This window comes from Empidonax traillii, unplaced genomic scaffold (genome assembly GCF_003031625.1).
Source record: "Empidonax traillii isolate 1590-97213 ecotype Southwest subspecies unplaced genomic scaffold, ASM303162v1 scaffold8:size5222938, whole genome shotgun sequence".
Taxonomy (NCBI): Eukaryota; Metazoa; Chordata; class Aves; order Passeriformes; family Tyrannidae; genus Empidonax; species Empidonax traillii.
The window spans coordinates 2,574,281-2,599,901 of NW_020955201.1; the positions used below are offsets into that span (position 1 = coordinate 2,574,281).

At 39.0% G+C, this 25,621-nt stretch overlaps 2 protein-coding genes across 12 annotated transcripts in view; one reads left to right on the forward strand and one right to left on the reverse strand.

Moving 5' to 3' along the window:
• Positions 1 to 25,621, reverse strand: part of IQGAP2 (IQ motif containing GTPase activating protein 2) — a 127,720-nt gene that overhangs the window by 25,958 nt on the left and 76,141 nt on the right. For 3 of the 11 annotated variants that reach the window (XM_027882816.1, XM_027882799.1, XM_027882846.1), the window contains 9 exons: positions 22,662 to 22,843; positions 21,879 to 21,966; positions 21,148 to 21,311; positions 20,547 to 20,634; positions 17,948 to 18,111; positions 17,260 to 17,420; positions 14,931 to 15,055; positions 13,292 to 13,455; positions 3,776 to 3,866 (listed from right to left, as the gene is read on the reverse strand). In XM_027882816.1, coding sequence (XP_027738617.1) covers positions 3,776 to 3,866; positions 13,292 to 13,455; positions 14,931 to 15,055; positions 17,260 to 17,420; positions 17,948 to 18,111; positions 20,547 to 20,634; positions 21,148 to 21,311; positions 21,879 to 21,966; positions 22,662 to 22,843 — 1,227 coding nt within the window. The remainder of the gene's footprint in view (positions 1 to 3,775; positions 3,867 to 13,291; positions 13,456 to 14,930; positions 15,056 to 17,259; positions 17,421 to 17,947; positions 18,112 to 20,546; positions 20,635 to 21,147; positions 21,312 to 21,878; positions 21,967 to 22,661; positions 22,844 to 25,621) is intronic. The other 8 variants (XM_027882821.1, XM_027882809.1, XM_027882856.1 and 5 more) reach the window with 6 other exon arrangements.
• On the forward strand, positions 5,628 to 10,024 carry F2RL2 (coagulation factor II thrombin receptor like 2). Its single transcript, XM_027882899.1, has 2 exons — positions 5,628 to 6,138; positions 7,816 to 10,024. The coding sequence occupies exons 1-2, from the start codon at positions 6,081 to 6,083 to the stop codon at positions 8,901 to 8,903; spliced, it is 1,146 nt and encodes a 381-aa protein (XP_027738700.1). The 5' UTR covers positions 5,628 to 6,080; the 3' UTR covers positions 8,904 to 10,024.

Genomic DNA, 25,621 nt, shown 5'->3' on the forward strand with positions numbered 1-25,621 from the left:
ACAAGTAGGGGAGGGGTTGAGGATGGCAAGTATACCCCCATGTTCAGCCTGTCCTAACAAACAGGCCATCATCTGCTGATCACTTGAGAGCCTTCTAGAGGTACACAAAGCAATTTGGTTATAAGCTGTAAACCTTAACATTCACTTTTACTGTAAAAAAAATGGGAATTAAAACTGATTGCCTTGAACAAATTCTTGCAGCAACCTAGTCAGCATCCTGAAGTAACCCTTTCTTGAACTCACTTTCGGGAGCTTGTTTGAAGGAAATTCATGCCCTTGCATTTGCCAGAAATGCAGCTTTTGCTTCCAGGGCACATAAAAGCACCCTGAGAGGTGAAGTGTATGTAAAATTTGAGGTTAAAAAACATTGCCCATATTCTAATTCAAGACTTCCTAAGCATCTCTTGCTTAGTGCAGGTCCCACCATCACTGAAGAAACTAATTTCAGTAAACCTGACAGCATGTGGGAGCACATGTGACTTCAAAGTGCCTTACATACTAGATGTTTAGGCTGCTTTAGCCTTTAAAGGTGTTCATTCACAGCTAAATTCAAGATCCATGCTGAGGGGAACAAGCGAATAGACATATGTCTAGAGCATACACATTAGATATTGGCTTAAGTGAATCTGGTTACCTTTGCACTCCACAGCTGCACTTCATGCTGCAGCCCCAAACACTTTTCCTTATCTTGTGTCTATCCAGAGCACTACACAGAGCTGACCCAGAAGGTGCTTAGTGTCAAAAGCCTACATGTGGTAGTCACCCCACAACACTGACCAAGCGGAATGGTATTTCAGTAAGAGAAACAATTTGTCTTTATTGGTAGTCAGACTAAGGTGGAATGGATAGCTTTGGCTAGACATTAACTCATTAATCTAAAAATACACTGTCAGCCAGCTGAGAAACGAAGCGGAGGCACAACACCACACCACCATCATCTGGATTTCTATCAGATAGCATCCTGCTATTTTTCTGTGCTTTGAAACGGATGCTGCCAAGCATGCATATGCTCCCTGTAAGACTGGAGGTGTCCTTCTGCCACCACCGCAGCATTGTGATGCCCAGGCATCTGGGCAGCAGCGAGAAAGCAGGGAAAACTAAGAAGATAGGGAAAAAACTCATTTCAGCAGAAAACTAAGTGGTAGCAATTAATACTGTGGCTCTTGCTCTAGAGCAGGGCCATGTAGACCCTGAAAATTTATAAGACAAATAGGGATTAGCCAACCTCAGCTGCAGAAGAACTGTCAGCTTCAGACTGCTTCTATAGCAGTTAAGATACCAGTACCAGGCCAACTCTGTGAAGGGCTCTTTTCTACACCCATTCTCCCTTCAAACAGCTGTGATATACAAAGCTACAGTTGTCTGGTGTGATAAGCCTGAACTCTCAACAAGGCCAAAGATCAGTTTTTTCCTATAACTTGGACTCTCACATGACAGACAGACTCTTCCTGTGCAGGATTGAAGTTGGTATTCAAGTCTATTTCTGATACTGGGTCAATTCCGTTTTGTCCTCCACTTAGATAAGGAGTACAATGGTTGAACTGATTGAAGAAGTGAAGGAAGGTGGTGCAAATCATACAGCAAGCACTGCAAAGAATTAGGAAATGCAGCAGCATTTACTGAATGCTTCTTCCTAAATAAAGATAAAAGATATAGTCCTTTACTGGCAGGAAAAACTGTAAAAGTATTTTTAAAAATTAATACTGTAGTATTTTTATAAGGCATAAAAATTAGTTTGGAAGTGATCAAAATTGTTTCAGCACAGCTGCCAGTACTTTCTCTTATTTTACTGCTTATTTTATTGCCACTACTGCAGCAATCTCAAGAACAGTTTTTTGACTGAAAAATAATTTTTTGACTGCCTTGCAAAAGGTTTGAAGCTGTTTACCTTTCAACAATAGTATCTCTGTAATAGATCAAGTAAAAGTTCATTTCCAAATTGTAATCAAGCTGAACTTTCAGTTTAGATTATGTCAACACAATATGCAAACTTCCTGATACAGGACGTGTTTGTGTTACAGGAAGTATCAGGTTCTGTGCCATGGGGAAATTTTAAATCTCGGTTTTTAGCTGCTAAACCTTAGAGCTTTTCTGAAGAATGTGCTGTGCTGACAGTGCTTTCTTTCAACCCACAGGATGGAGTACAGGAGATTAGTAGGTTTTTTTCCTACATGTGACATGTTAAAACAGTTCCATTTGAGCATCCTTGATTGTGAAAAATTGTGCGAGTACTACCAACACAGATTATATTGAAAGATTTTATTACAACAACTAAGTAGAGGATGGACCAGTGAATTATCATTAGCAACATTGTCTGGTATTGGTATAGGAATTATGCTGTGCTAATTTCTGCAGGCTGTTTATGTTATATGTTCTTAATACTTTTACAGCAGTGAACACAAATGAGGATGTTTTCAAGTCACTCTTTAGGTTTAACTCACATCTGTTTATAAGCTATGCATTTCCTTCCCTTCCATGTGTTCAGGTGTTTCCTCATGGCTCTTAGGGGGCACTGATAAAAGCTGGGTTTGTCCACAAAAGAAGGTATCAGTACTCCTCAGTACAAGAGCTTGGTTGAGACAACATGTGTGTGTGCGTCTGAGAATGTGTGTGTTTTCTGTCTCAGGAAACTAAAGTCAGGTGCTTTCAACTATGGATGTGTGACCTACAAAAATACTTCAACTATTTTCAGTGTAACTGACTTATAACATGAAGACTGTATTAATTGTTTAAATCAGTTCTAAAGTAATAGTAATGCAAAATGCAATGCTCTATTTAGTATCAATTTAAATAGCAGCATTAGCTATTTATAATAGCTAAGCTGTGTTTCTTTTTTTCCACCCACAGCTTCCCAAGCACTAACTACTGACATGCCTATGAGTACACAGGCTGCCACTCTGCACTAAGGATGGCTGAGCAAAGTGCTGCAGGAATGCACTGACTTCAGCAGTTGTATTCACAAGCTCCTAAGGTGCAAAACAAGGCGACACTGACTCACCCAAAGCCAAGTCAAGCAGAAGGCTAACCAATACCCAGTGCCTCGCTGGTCTGGGCTGGCCCTAGGCAGGAACAGGCAGGCAGCCCACCGTGCTCTCCAGTATGCCCCATATACCCAGCTTTGCATCTGCATTACTTGCCAAAGTTTATTATATCGTATAAATATTTTTAAAAAATTAATATATTCCACATAAACTTTGACAGAAGGTGCTGAGTGGATTCAGTACACAATACTCTGACAGGGTAAGCCTCAGCATTTTTCCTCTTCCTTACAGATTAGAAGAGCATATACTTCATCCCAAACAAATAAGTGCTCTTTTTACACAAAAGTTAATATGTTCCTAATTTTTGTTAGCACTTCATATAAGTGAATATGAATAAGCAAAGTTGTAAACAAATATTTGCTTTTAAAATACACATCAAGAATTTAGTCATAAGAAAAATAAGCTCCTGAACAGCATATGCATTCTCATTCAGATGTTTCAGGAGCTATGTGAAGATACACTGACACTAGAAATCTTGGTCATGATGTTAGCCTATATAACCAATCCACTGCATTGTTATCCAAGCCTTAAAGTTTACTACTTTAGATAAAACTAACACCACCCCTGTAGTTCTAAATCATCCCAATTTCAGTGAAACAAAGAATATGCATTCATCTCTTTTCATGTATTTAAAGGCCTTTCAGCCTTCCCTGAAGTGGAAAAAGTAAATTACCAATGTCAGTCTCTCAAGACTAAGAAAAACAAGAGCAGTGTAGATGCAGGTGAATGCTTACTGATTGCTGCTTCTTTTATATTGTTATTGCCATCACTGATTCCTCTTTGTATTTCATCCAGCCACAGAAGTGCTGATTCATCTTGGGATTCCTGGAAAAAAGGATAGAAAAAGGCCTTGAAAAAACTGAACTATAAGAAGACTTGTCTGAACATATTGATACAGCTCCAGCGTACAATCTCCACTTGCAAAGCCCTGAACACGAAAAAGAAATTGACAGCTTAAAATCACCAATGAAACACATTGCTATTCTATTTACTGACTTGAATAAGCTTCCGTTCAAATACAAAGCTCTGAAGTTTTGATATACAGAAGAATAGAAGAATTTATTTAAATCTCAGTTTTTGTCTGCAAAACCTTAAAGCTCCTCTGAAGAATGTTCTGTAGTGACTCTGCTGACATAGAATTTATCCTGTTAAAAATGAATAAAAATTCTGACCAAAGCTAGAAACATTTTAATTTCCATGATAAGTAGGCAAAGTAGTCTGAATATCACATAAACCCATACATTCTCAGGCAGCAATGTGATAGCAGCATGGAGAGAACAAAGCAGAAGACTGCAGGAAGTTGGCTTTCTTTCAAAATCCCTTATTTGGAAAGGATCCTTGTGTATACCTGAGTACACATTACATTAGAAAATAACAGTGAAAGCTGACATAGAAAGACAACTTAGGTTTCGCAATGAAGACTTAGCTCAAACAGCACACATTTCCAAAGCAGTAGAGCAGGTATTACTCTTCTTACAGGCTAACAGTGCATGATATTAAAACCAAGTTATAACAGAAAGCACAGGAAACTGGGCTCTACATCCCCACTAACAAACCCTCCTGTCCAGGTTCACAGTTGAACCAACACTTCAGCAGAAAAAATAGGGTTTCAGAGCTAAAGTAAATAGAGGAAAAAGAAGTGCTAGGTCTATAATAGACTAACGATGAGAGAAATTAATGTGTCAGTTCAAAAAGATCTAGGATATACCCACAAATATTTCAGGAAAAAATCCCAGCCAAACTAAAACACTGTGGAAAAAGAACCAGCTTTGCAATGAATACCTCTAGTTTTACCTCTAGTTTTTTATCTCCAGGCCAAAGATCCAATAAATCTGATATCCACAGAAATTACAAAGGAAAAACAGGGTAAAAACCCCTAGAGATGTGCTCTTCATTTTGTATCTTATATATAAACACGGTAGCAGAATACATAAATGAGATCAAATAGTACCAAGACAATCACAGGACAGTGGACTCCACATTTTTCTACTGAGAGTTAGAGTTATCAAGAGAGTATATAATAAATTCCCAAACTACAGCTGACAATTTTGAGAAAAGGATTGAGAAACTGAAAAGAATTCCTTATCTACTAACAAGCACTTACACATTAAATACAAGAACAGATGCAAATACTGTTCTGCAGCCAAGTACAGTTTATGCTGAGCCTCACAACTAGGTTGGAAGCCAGACCAAGACTTGGGCTAATTTTGCCTGCTGAAACAAGCCATTGTGTTGTTTGCCATTCGAAGGAGGGAGGAAAAAAAAACCAACAAAAAACCAACAAAAACTACAAAACACTAAAACCGAAAACTGAGCAAACCAAAAACAGGCAGAGGAAAAGGAAAGGATGAGCAAAACAGCAGACGAAAATAGGGGAAAGGTTTTAGAGGCTGGAGGCTGTGGAGGGGTGGGAACTGTCGGAGTGGAGCCAGTAGCTGGATCGAAGGAAGGAAATAGACAACAGTGGGTAGGGAGGCAACAGGCAAAGCAGAACAGTTTTTTTAAGGTACGTTCACATGTGTGGCTTCTTTCCACCTTTGCCTTTCCTAAACTGAGATCATCACACATCTCTGAGTCTGTCTTCTCCCCGAGGAAGGGTACAGAGTCCAGCCATGTGGCATTTTGTTCTCTAGATGAGACCCTTAAGAATTTACTAAACACACCTTTGATTTTTCCAGAAAACACCTTTCTACCCCAAATATCTGTATGTACAAGTTTCAGTAGAACCCTGCACAGAAGCTTCAGGGTCGTGGTAAATTAGGAGTTAAATTGCTGCTGTAAAGCAATTTTATCTCTGTGTTGGGCAGAGGCTGAAACTGAGTCATGTGTGCATATTTGGATACGTCACACCCTCTTGCTGTAGTAGACAAAGAACAAATTAGCTCCTTACCATAAACCTCATGCTTACAGGACGCTTCTGCAGGACAGATCAATCATTCTTTAGTCAATTACAGAGTGGAAAAAAATTCCCCACAAAACGCCTCTCAAGATGAACTAGAGCAGTGCCATTGTTTGACTTGCTGGATTTCACACACTACAATGAAGATTCTGTTTTTCACTGGATTGCTCTCTCTTACTTACAGTCTTTACACAACAGGTGAGTCCTCCTTTCTGTATATATCCCATATTGTAGTCAATAACATGGGGTTTTTGATAATGTTATCTCTTAGGAAGCTGCAAACCCGAAGTGGGTTGCACATGTAACATTATAGAAAACTATCAGAAGTCTCACTTAAAACAGACTTTTATTCTTTCATTTCAGAGACATTTTACCTCCCTTCAGTCATTTTCTAGAAATAATTTTATCTAAGGGAATAAATAAAATCACTGCACTTACTAAAAGCACATCTTTTATTTAATATTTCCGTAGTGATACAATAATTCTAAATCTGTAGTGTTTTGTTTTACAGCTTCACAGATGGTATAGATAACAAATGCTTAGATAACTATTGTGAAAAAATAACTAAAGGAAATTATTAAATCATGTCTCCTTTTTCTCTCTAGAATTAAAGTTGTTTTCAAATCATATATGTATACATATACTGTATTTATACATGCCCATGTATGCACATATATGACATAAAGAGCTGTTAAAAACTAATTTTCTGGATTAACTGTCAAAAGTAATATTAAAAGGAATGGAGTCTACTAATTATGATTTCAAAATATTCTACCATAAATCTGCCAGTAAGCATTGATAAAACAGTTTTCCATATTTTATTGAAATTATTATTTACATATTTTATTCAAATATGGAAAGGTAAAAAAAAAAGTACACAAGTTTTCATCCAAATTTCAATTTGCTTCTGAATTCCAGTTTTATGACGCACGCTTCAAGCTTTACAAAGTCTTTTTGCACTAAACACAGCTGAAAACAATTTTACTTACACAGCTGTTTACTCTGCTAAATTATTTTAAAACACATGGGTTTAAGAAAGCATTTTGGGCACATTTGTGCTTCATGTGGAAATGACAATATCTCTACAAAGTCCTCTACTAACGACTGAAGAACAGGCATTAATAAAAGTGGTATTACTGGTTTTTTCCACATGCTAACAATATTTACTCACTGAAAATTTTCCTACTTCTTGAAAAGTTTTATTCACTTACCAGTAAATTACACCTAGTACCAGCCCAAGCATACGCTGTCAGTTCTCAAAACTAGCTACCCTCGCTCAGGCACAAGAAGCTGAAAATATTTGGTTTGCTTTAGTCAGAAGCTGAAGAATAACATTAATTTGATATGTGAGACCAAAAAAATTGAGGATATTTCAGTTTTTTAATTTGAAAGTTTCAGCCTGTGTTAGACAAGACAGTGCATTTTGCATCTTTTGCAGTCATGCATTTCATATACGAAGTGACAAGGATGATAATACTGTTTGCTTTGGAAATTCTGATCAAACCTAAACCAAGGCTGCTGCTTATATGATGAATTACCAACATTACTGCTGTGGATGAAAAGCCCTTCATAGGTCATAAACATTACAGAAGATTTTTTTCATCAAAGATTACTGAAAACATGCAAAAAAGCAGGAAGATCAGCTTAGCACTAAATTAACAATATATTTTCAAGATTGGGTGTGAAATGATAAGTGAAGACTGTTCTCAGTACATTTGATATGAACACCCAAAGCAAAGGAGAATGTCACAAAATTTTTTAAAAAACCCTGCTTTTCACATGGAGATGTTGACCTTTCTCTCTCTGTACCTGAAGGTAAGTTATATTGCTGATGTAGTAGTTTGTAGTTTTTAACACCTTTTTGGTGTTTTTAAGGTTCTGAATTTTCACAGAATGGCTCTGCAATTAAAACTGTGTCTCTTATCAAGACTTTTCGTGGAATTTCAGCAAGAGACTATGATTACATCCCTCCTTATGCTATAGAAGGGGAGACAACAACCATTCATATCAGAGAAAAAAAATGCACTTCAAAAAAGTCCAACGACTCCACTTTAACAGAAGTGAACAACACCACACTGGAATACTTGAACAGTTCTCTGAGCACCAAGCTAATACCTGCCATCTACCTCAGTGCTGTTTTATTGGGTGTGCCATCTAATGCCATCACTTTGTGGATGCTACTGTTCAGGATGCGCTCCGTGTGCACCGCCATCCTCTACACAAACTTGGCTGTTTCAGATTTGCTCTTTTGCATCATGCTGCCCTTCAAAATAGCGTACCACACCAACGGGAACAACTGGGTATTTGGGGAAATGATGTGCCGAACTACCACGGCGGTGTTTTATGGCAACATGTACTGCTCCATCCTGCTGCTCACATGCATCAGCGTCAGCCGCTACATGGCCATCGTTCACCCCTTCACCTACAAGAGCCTCCCCAAGCGCGCCTACGCCATTGCAGCTTGCGCTGCCGTGTGGACCATCATCTTCTTGTACATGCTCCCACTTTGCATCATGCAGCAAAGCTATTATGTGGAGCAACTAGGCATTTATACCTGCCATGACGTGCACAATGCCTGTGAAATGATATCTTCCTTCCAGTTCTACTACTATGTTTCTTTAGCTGTATTTGGGTTTTTATTACCTCTTGCAACTATCGTTTTCTGCTATGTCTCAATTATACGAACACTCAAGACTCATGAATGGTTCTGGTATGTTAAAGTCAGTCTTTTGATCCTTACCATCTTTGCTATTTGCTTTGTGCCAAGCAATATTATCCTTATTGTCCATCACATCAACTATTACTATTACAACACAGATGGGTTGTATTCATTTTACCTAATTGCTTTATGTCTTAGCAGCTTAAACAGTTGTCTTGATCCTTTCCTTTATTTTCTGATGTCAAAAATTAGAAGTCAATCCAATACTTATCTAACAATGGTAAAAATATACAGGGAAAAATGAATTTAGTCCCATATTTCTATTATTGGAATTATGACTCCGTATAGCATTAACACAGACAGCAACAAACCTCAGGTGTGACAATTAAACTGTAAAAAGTGTTAAAAAACCACAATTTACTTCCTTCCATGCAAGCAATATCTCCAAAAATACACTTCTCCAGCTCTATAATTTTATCACATGTATTGCAACAACTGTGTACCTAGATTCAAGGAAGAAGTTCTACACTTCCTTCCATTTCTTTCTGAAGCCGTGGAGAAGCTGCCAAGTAATCAGTCACCACAGTCTCTGAACTCCAGAGGAGGAGTCAACATTCAAATAGTACTTTTAGGCCAGTTCATTATTTCAAAGTACTTCAAATCAGCTCTCAGCCAACCATCACTGCAGGAATAGTGATGCAAAATCAAGTTTCTGGCCTATTGAAAATGGGAGCAACTAAAAGCACTTTTTACATGCCTGGGAGCTGTCAAACTTCTTAAAAGCTCTCTCACACACAGTCAAGAACAAATATTGCCCTGGATGTTGGAAATAAAGAGCCAGAGTCCACCTAGTTTTAAGAAGCAGTTAATCTACAGTGGTAGATACAGAGCCTGACTCTTCCAGGGAAACATTCTATGAGGCTGCATAACCAGTTTTGCACTGGAGACTTGTTCTTCCACTTTGCCAATGCCTACAATCCCCTAGCCCACAAGGAGTGCTGGGAGTTAAGCCTTATCAGTATGAATCCAGGCATGTGTTATTTTTGCTTGGTAAGCAGAATAGGGAAGCTATTTTGTAGTATTCTCTGTTTCCATATCCTGACAGGAAATAGCTACAGTGTTACAAATACTGCAACTGGTTATGATTGATTGTCCTCATTAGGAAAACAAAGGGTCAGCTTTTACCTTTAAACAGATTCCAAAGCTACATATGTACTAAGTTCCTACAAAATTATTGCAGTGATTGTTGTTTCCACTTCTAACTGCAGCATGTAAGACAGTGAGGAGAAAAATGTTTTATGTTCATTTGATAATAGTATTGTAAACTTTACTTAAATAAAATAACTTGCACTGGAAAGTGCCTCAAGGGAATTTGCAGTGTGATAAGACTCCCCCTTCTTTAATTTCTTCTGGCTCCTAATTTAAGTTAGTTTTAATCTTGGCATTCCTTCAAAAAGCACAAGAAGAGATTTTAAAGATAACTTTAAAATAAATCAAATGTTATATAGCTATTGAAAATAAAGCTAACTAAATCTGTGTTCCTATCACTCAAAAAACCCCACAACCAAATACAGGGACCTTTTCACAGTTTGTTACATCTGTTTAACTTTTTAGTTATCCATAATACACTCCCTAAACAAAGGGTTTCTCTTCACTGGGAATACACTTGATTTGAAAAGCCTTCAGAACTGCTAAAAACTGTGGTTTAAGATTACAGGAATAAATAAGTTCCAGGCTTGCATTTTCAATATCAAGCAAGGAGCAAATAGGACAGATGTGAGATTAAAACCTGTAGCAGGTTCTGGTAGATTTGGGTACAGACTCTACTTCCCCAAAGCTGCCGCAGCTACAGAGAAGTGACAGCAAACTGCTTAGAGTAAGTGAAAAGGTTTGACTCATATGTTTTTCTAGATGTTGGGGAATACAGGAAGTTTACAGGAAGACCTATCTGACCTTGTATATCAAACACTCCCTTTTACCACAGCTCACTCTTAGAATCTGCTAAATGCAACTAAAGACCGATCTGCTTTATAAACAAAGATGAGAAAAAGTAGCAATCATAGAATCATAGAATACATTGGGTTGGAAAAGACCTCCAAGATCATCAAGTCCAACCCCTGATCCAACTCCAGTCACTATATCATGGCACTAAGGGCCACATCCAATCTCTGCTTAAAAACCTCCAGGGATGGTGAATCCACCACCTCTCTGGGTAGGCCATTCCAGTGCCTGATTACCCTCTCTGTAAAGAATTTCTTCCTAACATCTAACCTAAACCTCCCCTGGCAGAGCTTGAGCCCATGTCCCCTTGTCCTATTGTTGGTTGCCTGGGAGAAGAGCCCAACCCCCACCTGGCTATAACCTCCCTTCAGGTAGTTGAAGAGAGTGATGAGGTCACCTCTAAGCCTTCTCTTCTCCAGACTGAACAACCTCAGCTCCCTCAGCCTCTCCTCATAGGACTTGTGCTCAAGTCCCTTCACCAGCCTCGTTGCTCTTCTCTGGACCTGCTCCAGCACTTCAATATCCTCCCTGAACTGAGGGGCCCAGAGCTGAACACAATACTCAAGGTGTGGCCTCACCAACGCAGAGTACAGGGGAAGGATCACTTCCCTGCTCCTGCTGGCCACACTGTTCTTGATGCAGGCCAGGATGCCATTGGCCTTCTTGGCCACCTGGGCACACTGCTGGCTCACGTTCAGCCTCCTGTCGATCAGCACCCCCAGGTCCCTTTCTGCCTGGCTGCTCTCCAGCCACTCTGTGCCCAGCCTGTAGCGCTGCAGGGGGTTGTTGTGGCCAAAGTGCAGGACCCGGCACTTGGTCTTGTTGAACTTCATCCCATTGGAGTCAGCCCATCTCTCCAGTCTGTCCAGATCCCTCTGCAGAGCCCTTCTGCCTTCTGGCAGGTCGACACTCCCTCCTAACTTGGTGTCATCTGCAAATTTGCTGATGATGGACTCAATCCCCTCATCTAAATGATCCATAAAGATGTTAAACAGGACTGGTCCCAGTACTGATCCCTGGGGGACACCACTGATGACCGGCTGCCAGCTGGATGCAGCCCCGTTCATCAGGAAATAGACAGACTTCAGAGACTGCACTCTCTTTTCAATTGTGTTTGGATTTTTTTTTTTTTAAGGAAGGTTCCATCTAAATCATCTTTTACCTAAAGATGTCTGTGGGATTAACCACCATAAAGAGTTAGTCTGTATCTTAGTATTTCTTTTAAGAGCAGAGTGTCTTGCTCTCTTCTGAAACAGGAGCAATACTGCTGTTTATGGGGGGATGTTAAGTAGTTGCCAAAAGACTGCAAAACCAACATAGCTCAGAAGAGAAAGGCTAACAGGAGTCTCTTGGAATATCACAAACTTTGAAGTGAGAAGATTTCAAAGAGATTGCACAATTTTAGTTCCAAGAGTTGGAAATGCTCATTTGTTTCCTATCAGCACATTCACACAGTGACAGAAGAAGGTTTGCATTTGGGAGAAAAAGCCAGGGCAGGGTTGCTGTGTGCAGGCATGTGGGTAGCTGTGAGCTCTAGGTCCTCTGCCTCAAGGGCATCCTGGCTTATTCTGCATGCACATGGTATGTCCTGGGCCAGCACTGTACAGCCACCACCCGCATGGGCACTCTCTGCACATAAACACCAACCCTGGCCCAGCCAGCACAAGTCAAGTCAGTGCACATGAAACCCTCCCCAGCATACATGGCAAGGGAGAAAGCTTTTCAGCATTAAAGGCTTAGTGAAACCAGCCCTTCATGGGAACCCAGGCAAGAAACTGATTTCTGCTAACACCTTTTCAAAACTCTGACAGTAGAGTACAGAAACACATAGTTTCACAGCAAGTACCCCAGGTGAGGTAACAAGATAGGCGGAAGATATTTCTACTAGTCAAAGTTTGCAGACTTTCTCCAGTTGACCATATTAGTTTTAGGGTCACACTATGTGAATATTAAGCATGTTTTCCAAACACTGGAAATTTTAGGTGCTGTGCTAGCAGCTTTAGCAAATCCTGTGTTCAGTCACATACTGCAAGCCGTTAGGCTGATCTTTGTTTATGCCTCCCTGAGCTGTAATGTTAGCCAGGCCACTGCTTTTGGGGAAGCAGATAGCAATATCCTGCTGGTAGGTTTAAACTGAAGGCACGTGCAAGACTGTCAGCTTGTTCTTACATGATAAAGCTGTAACAGAAATATGTACAAAAGTCCACTATAATAAAAGAGCTCAAGTCACAGAGACCCCTCAAAGTACTTCCCAAAGGTTTGTTAAGGAACACCATGACTGTGTCTCCTTTCTGGCAAAAACCTCAATTTCCATCCATACTGTAAGCTACCCGCCTGACATAGTCCTGTAGCTATATCCTTGCACAAATTCACAAATATGTCAGGACTGCTGCTGACTATATTTTGTAATAGTTGCAGCAACCTAGTAGAACTGAAAATAAATGAGGTTACATCAAGCCAGTAGCAAGACATATGCAGAATATGTCTTAGTATTAATACATTGAGAATTAATCCCTTTCGCCAGTCAGAATAAGTTGTAGTGCAAAATTAATTAGTGCCAGTTTGTTGTCATAGGCTTATTTACAACCCCATTGGCACAGCTAATCCAAACATCAGGGGAATAAGGAACACAGATGCATGAAAAGAATTGTGATTTCAGTTCCTACAAAGAGTAACAGTGAAAACTCTAACCTTGCATTTCTGTGCTTTGGCATGGTGCAGAATATCCTGATAATGCCTTGCATTTGCTGGTCTCACATCTTGAAGCTTGGCTGTGGGCAACAGCAAGGCTTCTAGAGTTTTCTCAGGATTTCCTTGGTCAACTGCTTCATTAATGTGGCCAATTGCAATGATTCCTATGAAACGGAAAAGTTAGTAAGGACATACTGCAAAGAAAGATACAACTTACCCAATCTCAGGTACAAACAAAGCAGCAAAACAAAGAACAGAAAAATCACATAAGAAGCAGAGGTAGCAACAGCAGCTGATCTAAAATTACTTTTGCTCTAAGATTCACTTGAAGCTATTATGTTGTACAGTTTTCCTTCCTGCCACAGTTATTGATTTACCTGAATCGAACTTTTCATAAAAATCAAAATTATCCTTGCAAAAAAGAAAAATGGACTTCCCTACTTTCTGGGCAGAAGTATCTACATGAAACTTAAGTAAAGGTCAGGTGTCACATCTATTTATATTCACCAACATATTGGCTCACAGTACTGAAAGACTTCTTTTCAAGTAGTTTAAGACCAAATTACTTGAAACTCTGATTTGGACAAATACATACATACTGCACTCCTAGCTACAACATTACATAACAACTTCAAGGTGAAATTACAGGAAATTAGGTTAACAAGCAATCTTACAGTGTTGACCAGTGGCTCTCAGTACTTCAGTCAGCAAGTAACAAGGCAAAGTGTATTTAAACAAAACCTTAACTCATTTTCTTCAAACTTGTCTCAACAGTTTAAAATTGGGTTTGTCCTGCCCCTAAACAGTGTTGAAATGTGCTGTTTGTGGTTGCTAAAGCCACCGCAGAAAGGCATCAGCCAAGGGCTTCCCCATCACCTGTGAGGTATGACATCTGTGCTGGCAGTGGATTGTCTCTCAACAAGTCACTCCCAGACCCACCACAACCCACCTGCTGGGGTCACAGATACACATCATCATAAGGCTTGGGGAATGATCAGTTTTTCTAAGCTGGTCCCAATGAGAGACCATGTAGACATGGGACTTGCTTTTGGAAACAGATCTCTGTTCTTCCTCTGCTCTCTGACCCAAATCACCATCCCCTGGCAGAGGTCAGTGTCACTGAAACCAAGTGCATCTATTTTGGTACTAAGACTTTCACTTCTAATGCAAGACCACCTTTCTTAAGGTCTGTTCCAAGTCCTAATGAGTGCAGCAGTTCAGACAAAAAAGCGACCCTGTCAGTCAAATAAACTGCTCAGCACACCACCCTGCTAGAAGGCACACATTGTGAGGAAACTGAGGATCCATAGCAACCACTTCACTAGATTTAGGCAGTAATAATCCAGTTTCAATAAGTCTGTAATATGAAGTTTCTCTTACCAGTATGAAACAGTAACACTAATGGGAGTATGGCAAGGGCACAAATAGACTGTTTTTTACGAAGGCTCTCAAAACTGCACTCCAGACTGCCTCCGAAATAGCAAGCAGTCTGAAAGCTGCTCTCTCATTTCTTTGCTCCAGCAATTTTGGCATAACTTGATAGCCTCACATTTCTGAACAAGGCCATTCAGTATACAAACTTATCTACCAAAGACCAGACTATGACCTCTGTGGGCAATGTAAAGGAAGAATTACTTACTTTCATTTTCTTCTTGAATTTGCATATTAACCATGTCAATGCAGTTCTGGATATCATTCCAGCTTAAATAATCTTGGCCTTGAGATGAAGCCTCTGACTTAATAGACAATAGTGTATCAGCATAACTATAAGAAGATATAAAATACATAAGTGTATTTTGTATATAAGAGAAACTGCCATAAAGCATTAGTCAGATGTATCATCCATCATTTAGTGACTAGTATTTTTTCCAATGAATGAATTTCAGACAAACTCAGCTCTTGCTAAGAATTATGCAGGCATGCAAACTGCCTGTTTTACACATGCATTTCAGGATCTGAAAAAATGGCCCTATACACTAATTCAGAACACTTTTCTTGGCAATATGGGATGATAGCAATACATACACTGGACATACAATTTGCTGTACAGTGAAACAGATAAATGTGGGAGAAATTACAGTCAGCTTCCTGCTTTGGAAAACTTGTTGACTTCTTGAATTCAAAGACCAGAATTTCAGTTCTAGCATCAGGAAGCAGCACCTCCTGCCACCTCCATGCAGAAGATGATGAGCCATGGGCAGAGAAAGGGATTTAAAAAAAAAATCATGCTTCTCTTGCCACAACTCAAGGTCCTCCAAGCACAGTCTTAGTAGCCTGTGTCTACTCTTCTTAGAAGGATCACAGATCAAGATGACCTGGAAACCTTCACAGTAGTGTAAACATGTATACACAAGTTGAATAATTTTCGTATTCCCAAATCAAGCATACAACTGCCACACTATGACAGATCAAGTACATGTCTATTTTCATCAGAAGAGGAATGAATAGTTGCCAGAAAAAAAAAAAAAAAAAAGATATTCATCATTTCCTGGTCTGATTTGTCCTTCAATCATCCAGTAGCCTGCCTTTAAGGCCTTCCCAAGATGGAGGCTATGCATCACTTTAATAGTTGCAAACAAGGCTGTGCTCTTTTAATTTACCTATTCTTATTTGAAATCTTGTATAATATTGAGGAATGAGTCCCATTAGGTGTTTTGTGAGATGACAGCCCTTTATATAAATTTTAAACTTTATACTTGATAGGCTCTGATATTTTCTTCATTCAATTCTCATAGGAAAATAAAAACTAGAGTTATTAGAAGTTAGTAACTTATTCTAATAAGCTTCCCCGCAACATGCACAGTTTTGGAGACCTATGACATATTTCTCCTAAATTCTCTCTTCTAGGAAACACCTTCCTAACAAGTTAATCTCTTCTGATAAAAGCCACTGAACAGCATCTCCCTCACTGAACTTTTTCTAGCTCTCCTGTATTCCTTCTGGTATTGTGCAAGTCAAAGCTTCCTGGGATATTCAACATATGGTTGGCAGGAGAGGTTAATATAATGGCATAATAAAATTTTATTTTATTGCTGAGTCCAACTGATTCCTAATGTTTCATCTGTATTGACTGGTACCTTAATCTTAAGACTGGATCACTAATACCAGCCAAAAATGCTGCATTTGGGACACTTTGGAGTCCATTTCTGCATATTTATAATGGTACTTCTCTTTCCCACAAGCACCATCTCACATTAGCAAAGTGGCAGATTAATTTTGCTCCGTCTTAGGTAATTCTTCTCCCTCTAACCAAAACACTGGCCTCTTATTCCTAATCTGATTGCTTTCCTTCCAGCTTTGATACACTGAGGAAGGGCTTCTCTCAGATTCATGTCCCCTGACAATCTGGTCAAGATCTTCAGCTGCTCCTGCCCCTTTTGCTTTCTACTGCCTTCCAGAAGCAAAAACTTCCACCACCTTGGCCAAGTGAGGGCTGTAATGTAATGCTGAACATACATGTGTGCCACAGCATTGCCCTCAGCTTTTTAGCAAGCAGGACTATGCTATATTTTTCAGACCTTTGCAATTCTGAAGCAAAAAAGGGCTCAGCCATGGTTTAAGGAACTTCCTGGAACTTTAGGTATTAAACATTATTTCATTCTAAAGATCATCTTTCAGAATTGCAGAGTGGTTAGTGGTTAACAGTTTCCAGCTACAGTTGGTTCACATTTTAGTGTCTGCAAAAATTCTTGTCAGATCTTAATGTTTGCTTTCTGAGGATATTTTCCCTGCCCTCACACATCTGTAGCCTCCAAACCTGTGAGGTTGTGCAATTGCTTATATTTAGATACATAACTAGTTCAGCAATGGTTATATTATCCCTTATTAATTTAAAATACAGATGTTCATCTTCCAGCACTTTAAACTTCATAGCCACAACACAGGACAGCCCACCCAGTAAATTGCCTACTTATTTTTTTTGCAAGGGTTGCCAAGTCTCATCCAGACAAGACACAATGAACCTTTACCGTTGAAAGTTTTCCTCTTCCAGATTATTGAAGCCAATGCATGGGTTTCTGAGATGATTCTTTATCGTTAGGGTGTCCTTATTTTCCAAGGCCTGGTTTAGCAACACAACAGCTGACAACATTTCTACTGCAATAGACAGTTCATCATGTGCCAGGTAATTCTGTAGGACAATAATGCACTGCAGTCAGGAAGCTAAATAAGCAGTGTAACAAATCTGAATTACACAGTCTAGATACCGTCAAGAAGATGGACTCGATTTAAAAAGCCTGGAAAGTCTTCTAGTCACAGGCATGCCAGATTGACACAAAATAATGATGGAACTTACTGGGTTTGCTATATGGTCCATCTATTCAGCCTTTCCTTCTTTTGTCCCACAGTCCCCTCTCTTCTGGTCTTACTCATAGCAGGGGACTACTTTTCAATACAGTATATAAACCAGAGTTAGTCCTCATCAAGAGCATGCAACAATTAAAATACGTCAGTTGATTTGTAGCAACACAAGAGCTCAGCCAGACTGAAGTGTGTCAAGATTCAGTACTGTCTATTCAACCGAAACCATTCATGCAGTATGTTACATCATGGCAAGAGAATTATGTCTGGTTTTACACAACAACGTGCTATGTTTGTGCTCTTTCATGGTTTGACTACATAACACAAATGAGCAGGTTGCAAGCTTTTCACTCTTACCACAGCATTCTGTTGTTGGAGGTTGAACAGCTCAGTCTGATAGACAGCAGCAGCAAATGAGTGAACAACAGGCAGCTGTGCCTCAGGTTTCATCAGTGCAACCAGTGTTTTACTAGGATCACAGTTACGAATTGCAGTATTGATATTGTCAACGGCTATGAGTTCTAAAGAACAGTAGGGAAAAAAGCTTATTAATTTTCATATGCCATTTGCTCTTCATGCTATGTAGATGATAATTATATTATTCCAAAGATTATAACTTGCTGTCATAAGAGGGAAAAAAGTATTTTTGTGAAATTTTTTAAGACAAAACTGCTGAATGTTGTGAAAACAGTGTCTGTTCAAAGGTACACAGCAAATAATTGACTGGAAGACTTTAAAGTTTCCAGACTTTTGGAAATGAGACACTGCTTATTGTACCTTTAACACAAAAAAAGGAACTGACCCCATTCTAGAAAGACCTAACTCCGCCTGGGTTTGCTTGCATCAGGTACTAGCAGGTATATCAGCTCCAGCATCTCAGTCTTGCTTCACACCAAATGCTCCCTGCTCTCTGCACCATGTTTGCTCCCTCACCTCCTTCTTTTGGCAGGACCTAATTGAGTTAGGTAAAACAAGCCTGTCCCGCAACACCAACAAAATTATTGTTGTCCATCTCAGGAGGTGTGGTAGAAATCATCCAAACACTTTGGGGGATTGGGATTTTCTGCCAGAATATCAGTAGTTGAACCAATGGAAAACCACATGCTATGGTTTCTAGGACATTCTCTGCATGTCAACACCTGCTCATTTGTCTGCCAGTGTGGAAGATCAGTTCTCACAAGCACTGCCATATAGAAATGAATCCCTTTGCTACAGAGCTCAGATTTTCATGTAAACAGACCACAACAGAGGCATAGGAGAAGTATGAGTGTAACCCTTTTGGATACCTGAAAAACTCGCCTGTTTTGCTTTCACTGAACTGACTTCATCACAGGTTTGAAGCCCAGTAGAAAACTGCTGAAAACCACTTCCCACATGGGCAGCTGCAGAAGTGTTACAACACCTCTCAGCTTAGTCAGTGCCACCATAATTGCACACCTGGAGGAGTCACCTCAGAAGAAATCCAGGCCAGGACACACCCAGAAACACACTGTGCAAGGGACCGCTCTGGTCTTGCAGAAAGGGAAACAACCTTGAACATTAGAGTTCATGTGGCCAAGTAAAGAATAGCAATTATGTAAACACCTTTTCCATAAATAACCCCAATTTCCTCCACCTTATTATATGACTTTTCTGTGTACTATTATCCAGGGAACACTTTTAGTCACCACTTACTGCTCGAATCTGTACAAGACTGCTTGTACAGCAGACACCATCCACAGTTCACATATGCAGCAACACTCAGAACTTATATAACACAAAGACTTTGTTAAGTACACAGGCCAACCAAAAACGGCTCCTCGCCTTCCATTTCAATTGTTTTGGAGCATAGTCATATGGGACCATGTTGTCCCTTGAAGGCTATTCCTGAGGTTCGAAAAAGGAAAGGTTCTCACAGATAGAGTGTGCATGCATTTTTAGAGGAAAGAGCAAAGAGGAAAAGAGTCAAGGTCCACAAATGGACTAGACTAGTTCCGCAGCCAATAACCAAGCTACTGATTTCTTGTTCTGAAAATGAGCATGCAACTTGCAAAACACAGTGTTGCTCACAACAAAACCCACTAGTTGTAAGAACTAAGTTTCTCTCCAGATTGCTGTTAATGCTTTTCACACATCACATTTTCATCTTTCTTTCCTTTACCGAGAGGTAACTCTCTCAAAGCAAGTACTCCTCAACATAGCTACCTTATCTGAAATAGGCACACATGTAAGGTATCAAGTCAAACTCATCTTCTGGCTTAAACTGACCTCACAGTACAGCCGTTAGGCACAAGAGCAATCAGCCTGCATTCAAAGCATTGGAAACAGTACCAGAGACAAAACAGCCACTAAGACATGCCCAGATGCAGTATGAAATGACAGCAGGTTAACCAAAGCTTAACTTCCTAGCAAAGAAGTTTCCAGTCAAAAGTAGCAATACATGCACTGCAAATTTAGATCCCCCTTAACTATATTTTTTATCAACTATAACTTGTGTCGTATGGTATTCTTAGCAAAATAGATTAGATTTAGATACATGTATCTAAAAGTGAGAACAATTTCCCTCTGTAATGTGATTGCAAAATATTCTTCCATGTGATCATTCTATTTTAATTCTGCAAGTATGATCATTGCTTCCAAGTGATGACTAATACTGCACTGATATATATTAGTTCAAGCCACCAAGCCGTGCACTGTTTTCAATTTCAGCCAATGTGTCTACCAGTGGCACAAATTATTCACAGAAAAAAGTGTCAGCTGTCTCAGGTAGAAGTACACCCAGTGCAGCACAGATTGGTGACTTGGCAATTGTGACACTGAGACAATCAATTACCAGAACAAAATGCAACACATATGGTTTCAGTTTGAGAAACACCATATATGTGCAAGAAATGGTGGACTCAGTTCATCAGCTTAATGTAATTAAATGGTGATGGTAAAAAAAAAAAAAAAAAAGAGTATTAAAACAGTTACTCACTAAGTTTATGAGCCTCAGCTTCAGCATTGGCAACACTAACTTCTTTCTGTATTTCATTTTTGTCGAGCATATTTGGAATCCCTGCTATCTAACAGATCAGAAAAACAAGATTTAATTACGGTTTTAAGTTTGACAGGAGATAAGGGATAAAGCCCAATGATGGTACACTAGGAGTATACTATCACCTGTGCATCAAATACAATGGCACAGCAATGTGCTGTAGATGCTGGTAAACACAGCACTAATCTTTTCCTGTGATTTTCATCATACTTGTATATTTTCTCATTAAAAGCCAGCTGTCCTTTAATTTGCTGTTAATGATTTGATATTACCTTTATTTGTGCTCAAATGATAGTTAATTTTGAAAACAAAGTATTAGGGGTTGCACGTTATATTTCAAATTTTCTTCTTACATCTTAGTAACGATGTATAAGGGCATCATGCTCTTTAGAGCAAATGCAGCTCTTTGGTGTTAATTAGTACATCAATTATTCTGAAATCTTTACAAAACTTTTCATAAGTGGCACAGACAATTTCCCTATGAATCAAAATCAACTAAAAAGGTGCAAACTGACACACTGTACCTGTTCCAATCAATTACCTGCATTTTCTGTTCTTTAGAGTCACACAATTGCAATAGGTACCATGAGGAATTTTGCGGCAGAACTTCAAGCAGGCTCAGAGCAGGACTGTTCAAACCTGCCATCAGTGCCACTTCATCTTGCCAGTCAACAGCCTTATTCACTTGGACTAAAGCTATGTGAACTGAAATGAAAACAATGCCTATAAACAGCAAATAAGGCTTTTGTGGGAGGGAAAAAAAAAAAAAAAGGCCATTGCTCTCAGCATCTCACTTTTTGCAAAATCCAGCTAAGGTGCCAATCTTTATCTAGCAGAGAATTATCTCTTTCAAATTCAGTCCTACAAAGGGAGTCTCTGGCTCTGTATGACCCTATGTGGGAGCAGTTCAGACAGCTAAATGGAAGCTTATGAATGAATTTTTGGCTCTATATAGAAGAGGGGGTCAAAATTTACAGTATTCTGCACACAAAAGGAACATAAGGAAACAGAGCAGGCAATAAGTGATTTGATTCTGAACTGAGGAATCCTTACAGCAAAAACACAAACAGACATTAGCCCCCTTCCCCCAAAGATTAGTAGAGGAGTAATAGCATGAAAAAAACCAGTTGTAGACATATATTAGCTACTTGTGCATATTTTGTAAGTTTCCATAGAAATATTTTGTTTTTTCAGGACTCAAGTTGTGTTCAGCTGGAATCTGGGAGATCACGTGTTCTGTTCATACTTCCATAAGGATCCAGAATGGCTTACTGTTTATCTTATTGATATTGCCTTGAATCTCAGCTTGTGTCAGCAGCTCCTCATAGACATCTCTCTCTTCATCAGAGATTGTGCCATTCTAAGAAAACAAAAAATTGTTGCTAGTACACACAAAACAATTTGCAGGGAGAGAAGTTATTAGCAGGTGTCATGAACAATTTGCAGGGAGAGAAGTTATTAGCAGGTGTCATTAAAACTGCATCAGATGAAGTATTTGCTAGATGTATTTCTAAAAGAATTTGTTGACCACATGAACTAAACAAATTAGTACTTTGCTATAACTGGCTGAGCAATTTAGCTGAGCAGTGTTCTGCTTCCTGTAAAATAGCCATGCAAATATAGCATACCACTGTTAACTACAGAAATCATTAGCTCTCATGTAAAAGAACAAAGTTAATAATTTAACACTAAAGACTTGTGGCAGAGGTCATATTTTATATTCAAAGAAGGGCATGATTCTTTTCACAACTTTTTAAACAGTAAATTTGTTTTTTCTAAAGCAATTGATGGTGGAAAATCAGTCCTTTTTAGTTTTAAGTCTTCTGGTATTTTTAGCCTTTGGGCAAAGTCAAGCTACACCATGCTCAGAGTAAATGAATTCTTATAAAATTGTCTATTGGCTTGTTCCATTACCGTTCTCTTATTTAGCTTGATTTTTTTTTTCCCTAGATTGCACTGATTTTAAAAATTAGGTGAATTTTTAAAACAGTGATGCTACCACATGTGAAGAAACATAAAAGAACATGTGTACTAGGAGTACTAATAAAACACCATTACCTTGAGTCTTGCACTTGATTCTTTTTTCCTTTTAGCTTCCAAGAGTTCATTCTGATAGTCCTGTGCCAGTTCCTCATCCACGTTGAGCAGCATTGCATTTGGGTTCCTCAGAGTTGTAATAGTTTGCTCAGCTACTCCTCTCTCAACAGCTTCATTAATTGCTATTACTGCAGCATGCACTAAAATTAAAAGCACAGACCCAAATTTCAGGAAGCAAAAATGTCAAAATTTTCACTGTTTCTTCTGATTTATTTGAAATGAGTGTTTAACTTATGCTCAACAGTGTGTAGATTCCCATTCAAACATCCCCCTCCATGTTTCCTCTAGACTGCAACACTCTATATTTACTCAAAGGTAGCACATAACTGTCTGTCCCATGTTCATTCTTCTCCCAACCAGGGGTTATTACTTTACTGACAGAAAATAAAAAATTAGTTATATTCTATTATTCAAGTCTTATTTTATTTGGAAGACAATTACATTCATGAATTGAAAGCATTTTTGGTACCTTAAAGCTGCTTTTCTCCATAGAGGTACAAGACATTAAAGTATTGTCTAAACTCAGTATATCTGAAAGATGCCACACAAGAAGAGGAAATTCAAACTCCATTAGTGTTAGTTAAGACTGCCCAGACAGGGTATATCACAGCCCTGCATATCACATCTAAGTGTGCCTGGAAAGAACTGGATCTTTGAACATGAGGATCTCCATGAACAACTTGGGAGCTGGAGAGACCATAATGTTATAGTCCCCCTATCTGTCATCTGCAAAGCCACAGGACAGCAAACTTTCAATGGAGGCAAAGAACATCCAGTGGGCTTTGCAGAGTTCTCAAAATGTTATTACCCAGGAAAAGGAGGAAAATGCCATAGGACTCACTACAGACATTACCAGCTTAAGTATTAAACCTTTCCTTCAAGGAAACAAGAAAACTTCAACTATTAAACAAATGCTTGACTCCAAGAATTTAAGAGTCAAAAATTCTCATGTTTTTTCACACACTAAATTTGCGTCAGTGTACAAATTCAAAATCCCTTGCAGCTGAATTAGGTGTGGAGTAGTGGCTAACACACCCTTGCCAATTGTTCCCTGCACACATATGGCCCTAAGATCACTTGAGATGAGGGACTTGCACTGGAGCTACACTTTATTTGGACCTTCATGCTACAAACAGACCCCAGTGACTGACTGGTGGCACATTAATCTGAAAGATTTTACAGCCTTTACTATATAAAGTGTAATTCTTGATAAACATATGTCCGGATCATATTCCAAAGGAGGAACACCACAGCTGCCCATTTGTCACCACAGCAGCTTGTCTAGGACTTACTTGCATGACCCTAAGAGATGTATGAGGGAAAACACAACAGTCATGTTTTTTATTCCATCAGTACTTACTTGCTACATGGCCCTGCATGGTTTTGATGAAGCGGAGAAAAGTGGTAAAAACCTTTTATTTGTGTTAAGTTTAACTGAGGGACTAAATATCTGAATTGAGAGATTTGAAGTTTATGAATGAAAAGAAAGACGTTTCAGATTTGGGGTTTTAGGAAAACAAAGGACTGTACAAGTATAGGAAAGTAAGACAGGAGAGCAGATTACTGAAAACTCAGCAGGGGCAAATGAAGCATGAAGTGGAGCTATACATCCTCAGAGATGGCAGCTACTGGAACAACTTGCATATTTTTGGTGGATACTCTTAGCAGCACTAAGTTCAAGCCAGAAAATTGTTCTTAAATGATTTCACTCTAGATCAGTTCAGTACAGTACCAGATGGGGAATACAAACAGCTAGCATGGTGGAGGAGATACAGGCAGAAACATACACTGGTTCATTTGTAATTAAACTTTGTGAAAAGGGAAAGTTCACATTGGATTTTAGGAAAAGGTTCTTCATTGAGAGGGTGGTCAGTCACTGGAAGAGGGTACCCACAGAAATGGTCACAGCACCAAACCCACCAAGGTTCAAGAAGCATCCAGACAATGCTCTTAGCTATATGGTTTAGTTTTAGGTAATCCTGTGAGGATCAAGGACTTGGACTCAGTTATCCATATGGATATCCTTCCAACTTGAGACATTCTGTGATTCTGTGTACAGCCATATCATCTTCAATGGGTTAAAAACACACATCATCCCAACACCCTCACAAAACACATAGGAAGGATGTAATTTCTTCCACAGTTGTGTAGGAGGCATCACTGACCTAAGTGGAGCTAGCAAAAAGTAGTCAAAAGATAGGTTCAGGATTAGGATAGAAGTGAACAGGTAAATGTGGACCCACTTGCCAAGAGAAACAGTGAGAAACAGCCCCCTGATTGGGCTTGAAAGAGCAGGCTTAGAAGCATGGAATAACAGAGAGGCTTTCCTTGTGGAATAAGCTGTCTGCGAAAGCACTTAAGCTTACTCTTTGCACATTGATTTCTACTGTTGCTGGCAGCAAAGTATGAGTCATCAGCAGTTATTTCACTTCATATCTCCTTTTACATACTCCATTTGGGAAGAAGGATGGCAGAGCCCTTCCTCTGGCAAGGTCTCCATATATCCAACCTCACTAATGTATGAGAATTCCCATAGCAGATGCTTCTTGTTCTGAAGTAGAGCATACTATCTATAGAACAATCCTTGCCCAGAGGAACAGAACCACCATCAGGAAACCCTGCCTTTAAGACCAAGAACACTACAGAAGTTAAAGGAAACCCTAAACATTATAACAAGGCTTTCAGAGAAGGACATTCCAGCCTTTTCATCTGCAAAAGGAAGCACCCTGTAAAAGTGTTTGGTAGCCATTAAATCTCTGAAAATCTACTTAAAAAAGAAAAAAAAAAGGAAAAAAGGAAAAAAAAAAAAAAAAAAAAAAAAAAAAAAAAAAAAAAAAAAAAAAAAAAAAAAAAAAAAAAAAAAAAAAAAAAAAAAAAAAAAAAAAAAAAAAAAAAAAAAAAAAAAAAAAAAAAAAAAA

Excerpts from the sequence above, each read along its gene's own strand:
- F2RL2 (XM_027882899.1), top strand. The coding sequence starts at position 6,081 with ATGAAGATTCTGTTTTTCACTGGATTGCTCTCTCTTACTTACAGTCTT. Across the intron at positions 6,139-7,815 it reads TTACAGTCTTTACACAACAG|GTTCTGAATTTTCACAGAAT; the intron begins GTGAGTCCTCCT and ends GGTGTTTTTAAG.